This window comes from Glycine soja, chromosome 4 (assembly GCF_004193775.1).
Source record: "Glycine soja cultivar W05 chromosome 4, ASM419377v2, whole genome shotgun sequence".
NCBI lineage: Eukaryota > Viridiplantae > Streptophyta > Magnoliopsida > Fabales > Fabaceae > Glycine > Glycine soja.
In genome coordinates this window covers 9,693,994-9,703,877 of record NC_041005.1, presented here as the reverse complement: position 1 = coordinate 9,703,877, position 9,884 = coordinate 9,693,994, and the positions used below count along the sequence as shown (strand labels likewise).

The 9,884-nt window shown below is 27.4% G+C and overlaps 1 protein-coding gene across 1 annotated transcript; it reads right to left on the bottom strand.

Moving 5' to 3' along the window:
• Window positions 1–5,426: 5,426 nt before the first annotated feature.
• LOC114409299 (probable trehalose-phosphate phosphatase J) lies at window positions 5,427–8,272 on the bottom strand. Its single transcript, XM_028372707.1, has 10 exons — window positions 7,696–8,272; window positions 7,457–7,597; window positions 7,291–7,362; window positions 7,081–7,173; window positions 6,926–6,988; window positions 6,709–6,810; window positions 6,440–6,587; window positions 6,236–6,306; window positions 6,000–6,092; window positions 5,427–5,843 (listed from the first exon to the last, which is right to left on the bottom strand). The coding sequence occupies exons 1-10, from the start codon at window positions 7,957–7,959 to the stop codon at window positions 5,775–5,777; spliced, it is 1,116 nt and encodes a 371-aa protein (XP_028228508.1). The 5' UTR covers window positions 7,960–8,272; the 3' UTR covers window positions 5,427–5,774.
• Window positions 8,273–9,884: the final 1,612 nt, after the last annotated feature.

The following is a 9,884-nucleotide window of genomic DNA, read 5'->3' as shown; positions in this document are numbered from 1 at the left end:
TATATAATAAATTTGTTGATCGATCTTTATAATAACATCTTTAAAAATCATACAATATATAAATTATAATCTATGATTTAATAATAATATAAAATTATATATATTATGAGGGAATAACCATTAAACTCTTATGAATTTAGGTCATTTAATTATATAAATAAATGTTTAAGATAAAAAATTTGTAGTCGTTTGATCTTAGTAATTATATTTGATAAAATTAACTGAAAATTAAGAAATTTTTATGAATGTAGGTCATATAAGTTAAAGTATTTGATAAAGTTAGATGTTAAATTAATTAATAAAGGTAAAAGCTGACGTAAGGACCTGTTTGTATATTTTTTTTATATTGGATTATTTTTCAAATAAAAAATATTTTTAGGTTATTATAATTTTATTTTATTTTTCATAAATTTTAAACTCTTATTATTTTTAAAGAAAATGTATTTTATTAAAAATTAAAATAAAGAATATAAAAACTGAACTAAATATTATAATATGAAAAAAAAAAAGCTAACAGGATGAAAGAGACGTTCCTAATCAAATTAATGTTAACCAAAAGTAAACATTGGCGTTAATCAGTAGGTTTTTGACACACGATGACAACGCAAAAAAAAAAAAAAAACTTTTTCGGTAGGGAGATGAAAGAAATTTTAGTTAACCTTAATTAATCTTAACCATTCAATTATAATATAATAAACTATATTTATTGTTATTCTTTCTCACAGTAACCAAAAAGTTCCTATAATCTAACATGCTTAATTATATTTTATTTTTTTTACTTTCATCGAATGAGGATTTTGTCTCTTATAATCTAATATGCTTAATATAATAAACTATATTTATTATCTAAAGTTCTTGATCTAATATGCTTAATATATAATAAACTATATTTATAATAGGAAATTCACTTTCAAGAATATTACTTCAAACATATTATAATATGTTTGAATTAACATTCTTGAAATTCACTAGCAATGTATTTATAAGCGATTAAGATAATTAAAATTAAAATATTTATTATATTAAAATTATAACATATAGTGATTTTAAAATATTTATAATAAAAATAAATATTTTTAATCCATATTTTTTTAATTAAAATTCACTTTTTAAATTTTGTTTTGTTAAATATTTTTAAAATATTCATATGTAGACAACATTAATTAATATTTATTTATGATTAAAATAGTAAAAATTACAATTGTTAGTATATTACTATTAACATAGCGTGAGACTCAGTAGAGTTTAATATGTTTATTATCCTTCTTTTTTATGTCCCCTAAAAAACCATTCTTTTTTATGTCTCAAAATATTTAAATTTTAAGAAATATATTTTTTTAACCAATAATTTATTATTTTTTATTGTTCTTAAAATGATCTGTTTCAATTTGAAAACATTTCAACTGTTATTAGAAATTATACTAACACTTCCAATGCAATCAATTTCTTTTTGCTGCAATATCAAAATACATATAATTAAAGTAATTACTAGGTAGATAAGAAATAATGTTACAACATAAGCACATGACTGTCCAATAATTATTTTATTTTGATAAATATATTTATTAATTATTATTTAATTTTTAAAATGTGTAAATTAGATATTAATTATTACATGGTTCCTATATCTAAATAAAATAAGATATATTAAACAAAAGAAATAAAGAAAAAAGTTTTCGTATGTGATAAAAACAGTTTTAAGAGAATTATTTACAAAATATATGAGATTAAATATGATAAGATAATTAATATAAATTTATATTTTAAAATTTTTAAATTAATACAAATTTAGAATATATCATAAAATTTAAAAAGTGAGACATATAAATATTTTATCCAGGACACAAAAACTATCTATGTCATCCATCCATACTATGTATGAGTTTAAACCCGGCCTTTGAATAATTATTACATGGTGATTGAGAAAGATACGCCAGCCAAGATGTGATTTACATATTAAAGCTTTCTGTGTATAGAACACACACTGTTTTTTTCTTTCTTTCTTTCTTTCTTGGTTACACAATGTGGATTTATTTGTCTCACTTTGATTTATTTTATTTTTTATGCTTATCACTCAAGGATTTATATATGATCAGATCGACCATCACATGTTGGTAAGGATCGACGTGCGTGTGTAAGTTTTTATTTCCATTGTTTTTAATTAAATAAAATTATACCACTATATTAATTTCATGTTTATTATATTTTAAAAACACACACAAAAATAAAACTATATGTTTTATTTCATCCTTATTTTATAGATATTTCATCCTTTTTAACTCTATCAAACACGAAGCTACATTTTGATTGATGAAAATCATGAAATACGGTGAAATGCAATTAAACAGAATCATGTTTCATATGCAATACAATAAAACTTAATGAAGTATATTTTATTTTATTCTAGTTAACACTTTCATTTTTTCTTTGCCTTAAGATATGGGACATAATCAATTTTTTATACTATTATAAAATATTTAGATGATAAAATAATATCCTATTCATATTGCAATTTTACCTTATTTTATTTCATTCATTATTAATAAATAATCAAACATAACCTTTTTATAACCTATTTTACGTTATACATTATTTTTTGTAAATTTTATGGCTAAAATTAATTTAAAAAAAATATTTAATAGCTTAAAATTAATTTTAACAGCCCAATTATTTATTCAAAAAACTTTTAACATGTTTTTTAAATAAGAAATTCATTATTAATCAATTAAATAATAAATATTTAAAATTCACTTTAAACACTTTGCTCATAACTATACGTTAACAGCTGTCATCCAAACATCAATACAATCTTAACACGCGTGCAGTCTTCAAGCTCTGAGTGCTATATAACACTGGTGAAGTATCTTTACAGAGAAAATTTTAAAGCACGAGATACTTCTCATGCGTGCATGTGTGTGTATGTTACTGAGAAAGAATATGAGAGATGAGAAATTAAAGAGTTTATCTTAACGAATTAATTTTATACTAAATTTAAGCAAAATGAATCTTTAAAACTTTCTTATGTTCTTACTCCCTCCAATCTCAAATATATATAAAAAAATACATTTATTTTTCTTAAATATAAAAAATTTCAATTAGTTTTAACTCATTTAATATTATTATCTCTAAAATACTCTTCAATTAATTTAAATTTTAGTTTCAATAAATTTTTTTATTCTTAATATCAAATTTTAATAAAAAAATAAGTTAAAAAAATTATTTAAGATTGATACAATTAAATATAATTAACAAACATGATTAGTTTTTTTTCTTTTCTTAAAGTTAAGACCGGAGTAATACTTGATACGTATTGTTGTTGCTGCTGCTTTTCTTTCTCCTTTTTCTTTTTATTTGTCCTCTTTCTATATAACCACAATTATGTCGGTTAATTTTTATAATGGATTATATTTAGAACATCTCCAAATGAATGTAATTTAAGCAGGATATTTTGAGTTATTTATTTTATATTAATTAATTTCTATAATGTTAGATCATAATTAAACAATTCATATATATTTTATCCCAACGATATAATTTTAAGTAATTCAGTTATCTTTCTTAAATGATCCAAAAATCATAAGAAATACTTTTTTTTATTCATAAACAACTAAAACTTAATTTTACACAATGCAATATGATATATAAATCACCTCCAATAAAAAAATAAAAATTAAAAACAAACAAGTCATTAACAACAAGCATTGGAGATATACTCTTATATGCAATTTTTAAAATTTCTTCACTAAATTTTAGCAACGCAAGTATAAATGATAAAAATTGTCATTAATGATAAAATTGTTGTCACTAAATTGTTTTATTTCCTGTATATAGGATTGGTTTTGTGATAAGAGATCTGGGTAGTTTATATGATATCTAGGTTTAAATTTCATTACTATCATTATACATTAAAAAAATATATAAACAGAATGATGTAAAATAAACATATTTATGTGAAATATAACAATATCTTATGAACCATTGTAGATAAACTGAGAAAATTAGTAAGAACCAATTAAAAATTAGTTATATCGAGTAAATATATATCAATGTAGGAATTTGATAGATATACGATATTTAATTTTTTATTTTGAACTGCTTTTAAAGTAAATAAAAACTCATATATGAAATTTATGTATACTTATTATTATTTAATTATTTATTATTATTATTCTTATAAACATATAATATGATCTTTTATGTTAATATGACCCCTAATTGGTTAGAAATCATTAAATATATTTTACTATATACTTCTAATTATTGAAGAATGAATGCTAAATGACTATATTTTTTTAATGTATTTCTTTTTTAACATGTTTTTATTTTATTTCCCTAATCAGGACATCAGTTATTATATTGTAGAAATGAGCGTCAAAGACACCAAGTTCAAGATTTTACACATGGTTTTTGTATCTTTAGTTTTCTTTAGCCTTCTGCCTTCATTTAATTTGATACCAAATTGAATAAACTGGAGTTCCCGACAACACTGCTACCCATAACTTTTTGAGTTTACAATGTTTATGGCATATGTAGTTGATCAGAAACCCATATCTACAAACTTATATATCTATGCCACAATCGAGGTCAAACTATAAACTACATATAATCATACAGTATAACAGTAACTATGATAAATATTATAATTTTATTTTATTTTAGTTTTTTTCATCATTAATATTATAATTAATATAAGTAAAAACAAGTAATTAATGTTATATTAAAAAAATAAAATGATAAATATTTAAAACTTATTTTTTATTTTTACACGACAATTATTATGGGAAAGCAGTAACTATGTATTACTTCAATTTTTTTCTTTTAAAATTTTTTATTTAAAATAAAAATAATTATTTATTTTAAATTATATCTTTCATATATGTTTATTTCTTAAAGATTTTTCTACTTAAATGAGAAGAAAAAGATAATAAAATTATATTAGGAAATTAAAAAGAATTACTATCCATTTATTGATCGAGGTTCAAGATGTTGTAAAATAGTGGTATTACTCACTGTTTATACAATTAAAAGACGAACTTCAAATTTGCGGTCTCTCATAATTAAAGTTTGGTTTGTGTCTGATACTAGTAGAAACAAGAAGATGGAAAAGATATGGTACTACTTAAAAAAAAATTAGATTTACAAATACATGTAACACCTTCCTTAAGATAAAAAAAAAAAAAAAAAAAAGCAACTATATTAAATAAATATACGATACTGAAAAAGGCTTTGTTTTTGCAGTATATATTCACTGAGATGGGTATAAAACATACGTCGAGAAGTCAAGGAAAACCATCGATGTGAGGGGGGGACAAATGAATTGAATGATCACTAATATGAAATGTTTGTGAAGCTTACGATCGAGAAACTTAATTTTTCTATGTAAGGATTATTACTGCATTAAATTTTCTAAACTAACTCATTTAGTATTTCTGAATGTCTAAATCAGCTTTTGAAGTTGGAGATTGTAGTAATCTTTTTCAGAATATATTGGCCACATGTACGATAAGTACAATTCTTAGCAACAAAGTTGACGGGCCATTTGCAACTGCGGCATAAAACATCTGCCTTTCACTATCCGCATGCGCATGCAAACGTGTGTAGGAATCTATTTGTTCGGACTTTGTCCTTAATAAATTTAAATTATGGAATAGTGCTATTTCCATTTTCAACAATAAAAAAAAAAAAAAGTGATACAATTCGATCCACCTCTTCACCATTCTAAGGTGGTGGTGGTGTCTATTCTTTGAAGTGATCATCTACATTCTACAAACTCTCTATACACTTGTGGGAGTCACAGTACTCGGTCTTTTCCACTCCACCAGACGCCGCAAGAATTGCTCAACCTGTAAATGTGGCCATAAAGATATTTGTTAATTAATTACATTATATATTTCTCAGATTCACCATTCACAATAAAGATATACAACATTGATGCCCGAATTAAACATTAAAAATATTATATAGAATAAATTGTACTGGATGGAATATATAGCACTTGCCTCTGATGGATCTTGCAAGGTATAGGAAGCATCTGTTTCTTTTGCAACTCTAGAAACAAGAATCCCAATTCCTTGACCCCTACTGCGCAAAACCTGATATTTTTATATTATCATATCCATAATGTTAACAAGTCAGTTAATAAACATATGCAGGTGAAAATGAAATATATAGAAATAGCTACATATATACTTTTAACTAACTAGCTAGCTAGGTGTGGCATGGCAGCATTTGTTACCTTAAAAGCATCCTCATCAGTTCGATCATCACCAATATATATTGGAAATACATCATTCGAATTCTCGTATCCTAGAAATATACAAATAATATTAATATTATAGTGAATCAGAACAAACATATGACTTATATGTATATCTAGCTAGGTGAGGTATCAAAGTAAGGCTATTTTTGCATGAATTAATATATATAGTTATATACTCACCTAATGATTCTAACAAAAATTCAAGAGCCTTGCCCTTGTCCCATTTGATGGTTGGACGAATCTCTAGCACTTTTCTCCCTTGGGTTAGCCTAAGTTGTGGGTAATCATTGAGCACCAATCTAACTTTCTCCGCCAACGCTGCCCAACTCTAAGGAAAAAACAGAGTAAAAATAAAAATACGGCTACCGAACAATTAATGTTTTTTGGCGTGTGCGTGTGGGTATGGTAATTCTACTGATTCAACAATTATATAGTATGTTGACTAGTACCTTTTCGTCAACACAACGAAAGTGCACGGACAAGCAAAACTTATTGTTCTCAACATTAGCCCCTGGGACAGTCTTTGTTTTTTCTAACAAGATCTTGTACACCTGAAAAATTATTTTTGATAACGTAGGACGCGGTTAATATCTTATGTGCTGTCACACGCCAATTTGGAGGAAATAGAAGTTTGCATTTAGATTAGAGAGAGAGAGAGAAATGAACCTCATCGATCATTGGCAGGAATTGACTCGCGGGTTGGAACAGCACTGCTTTATTATTATTACCCTGAAAACAAAGCAACAAATGGCAAAGCTAAGCAGAAAGAAACAGAAAGATAATCTTCAACACACTTATTAGTTTGAGAAACTCTCTCTCACTTGCTTTGGACTTTGGCTTTTTGTTGGACCCTTGATGTCCATGCCATGGCTTCCGGCATAGTAAAGTTCTGCCAATTTTACAAAGTTATATACCTGAAAAAAAAAACCAGAAACAACCCCATTTAAATCTCAAGAGAAAAAGAAAATCATTTAATCACTTCTAACTTCCAAGTCATTTTTTGTACTTATTTTTCTTTGAAGAAAATGTACCTTGTCTCTGCACCTTCCGGTCACTATTGCTGTGGGAAAATGCCTTGCTATGCCCTTTAGCGTTGCTCTCATCTAATTTGAGAAAACAAAGTCTCATATTAATCACAAACACAAGCTTTATTCAATGGATATGCATATATGAGACAAATGGGAACAAAAGGAAAACCTTTCTAGTCATGAAAGCTTTATCCGGATCTGCAACAATTGGGGAGAGAGTTCCATCGTAGTCAAGAAAAACTACGACTTGCTTTCCTTTGGCACTACATACTATTTGCTCAAACGTGTTCAGAGCTGAAGGGTGATAAAGCTGCAAAGAGTGGCGAAATAGAAGCAGAGTCAGGTGATCAGCATGACCACACATAGAATCATAAACCATGTAACATGTTCATCATATGTTGTGCTTACAATCCAAGATCTTTTTTCTTGGCTTTCTGATTTGGCACGAGTTGGGGAAGAAGCTCTCATTGAATCAATCCAAGCACTAACTTTAGCTCCTTCCAACCTTTTCACAAGATTTTTATTATGGGGCAGCCCCCAAAACCCACCAAGCACAGCCATGGATTCTGGCACTGTTGCACTTGGCAACGCGGTTGAGTTTGAAATGGAAGCTGCCACGGCAATCAACGTGTTAATAACCTCATGAGTCACCACATTTTGGTTCGTCATCATATCTTTCTTCCTTTCCCTTCAAAGTTCAAACCCTTTTGATAGAATAGAGAAATTGGAAATGTAAAAGGAAGTTTGGAAGAAACTGCTTAGGCAGAATAACAATGGAAATAAAAGGGAGGGGTGAGTGAGGAGAAGGAGTGGAAAAGCAGAGAAGAGAAGAAGGTGATTATGGTACGTGGCTTGTTACTCTGCCGAATAAGGCCTTTTATAGAATGAAAAAAGTTGCTGGGAGAAAAAAAAAAAATCGGAGTTGATTTTACTAGTTGGCTTTGTCTAGCCAAGTCACGAACGAGCTTGTTGTGTCTGGTCAATTTATAAACTTAGGCTTCACGGCACAAACCGACGAAACAACTACTTCTCTTCCCTGCTTCTTGTACTTCTCAGCAACCATATACTAAATATGCAATATGGGAGGGGCCACCATCATGATCCCCTCACAGCTACCCACCTTTTTATTTTCTTTTTCCGATGTAAAAAAAAAAAGTGTACATAATAATTTGGAACCTTCACTGCAAGGATAGTGTAGTTTCGTTACATTTTTACCACTTATTATTTGCATTATCCTGTCCAAGTTAAAAGGACACCACATTTCCAAGCGGAGACCGCTGCTTTTTATTGTTTTGTGTTGTCAGAAAAGATTCTTGGATGGATGAATATGTGCTTTGTTTGCATAGTTAGTCTTACTTTTACTTATTACTCAAGTCAATAATTAATGAATAATCCAAATAGTTTGCGTCCTGAATAATCTTGTAAAGGAATAGTGGTACGGGGAATTTTAAATTAATTTTTTTAGACAAATGTTGGTTGTTAAAATCTTTGTTTTAGTTTTGTTAGTAAATGACATAAAATTCACGGTTTTTTTTTTCTTAGTCATCTAACTCAATTTATATTTTTGGGAATTTTAAATTAATTAATGATATGAAAATCAGGGTTTTAGATTTGACTAGAAGAGGAGCAATTGAATGGTGAAACAGAAAGGGGTTTTGCTGTTTCTGTACTGTGCAAAGCAAGATCTTGCGAAATAGAACTCTTGGTAGCTTAGGAAGTGGGGAAGGACCACATAATTTATCCTACCTTAATAATTTTTATTGTCTTGAGCTTCATGAGGTAAAATTGACAGCTAATATGGATAAAGTTTATATTCAGGTGGTTCAAAAAAATAAAACACTCAAATGGAAGGATAATTTGTCATTATAATTGTATTTTATATGATGCAGTATTGCTAGTTCTGATGGAAAATATAAATTTAGCTAATGCAAAAATCAATAGTATTTTATCTCCCGGCTCATCCTATAAATTAAATGCATATCTTATTTAATTATCACAGTTTAGTTTAGATTAGGATAGATGTCATCACTTATCATTCAATTGTACATAGACTATAAATGTACTCTAATATCAATCAATCTTGCATATATTGATGTTGATTAGGATGACAACATTGATGACAAAAAATCTACATTGGCATACACCATCTTCCTTGGTGGTAATCCAATTTCACGGCTCTCAACAAAGCAAAAAACAATGGCACAATCCTCAACGGGAACTGAATACAGAGCAATTGCAATAGAGATAATCTGGCAATCTCATTTGCTCATTGAACTTCATATTCCACTACATAGTCCACCTAAACAACTGTGATAACATTGGTGCAACTTATATGTGCACCAACCCATTCTGTACTCTCGAAATAAACACATTTCTCTTGATTACCATTTTGTCTTGAGAAAAAGTTCAAGTAGGGAAGCTTCTGGTTATGTATCAACAAAATATTAGCTAGTAGATATCATAACAAATCATTTACAACAAATAAAATTCAAGGTCTTGGATACAAGATCAAAGTTACAGACAATAACTTAATCTTGAGGGGGCATAATGAACCAGCATTATCCTGTAATCTTAAATGAAGATCTTATATCCTAATT

Excerpts from the sequence above, each read along its gene's own strand:
- LOC114409299 (XM_028372707.1), bottom strand. The coding sequence starts at position 7,959 with ATGATGACGAACCAAAATGTGGTGACTCATGAGGTTATTAACACGTTG. Across the intron at positions 7,174-7,290 it reads CCGGAAGGTGCAGAGACAAG|GTATATAACTTTGTAAAATT; the intron begins GTACATTTTCTT and ends TTTTTTTTTCAG. Across the intron at positions 6,588-6,708 it reads TTCGTTGTGTTGACGAAAAG|AGTTGGGCAGCGTTGGCGGA; the intron begins GTACTAGTCAAC and ends TTTTTTCCTTAG.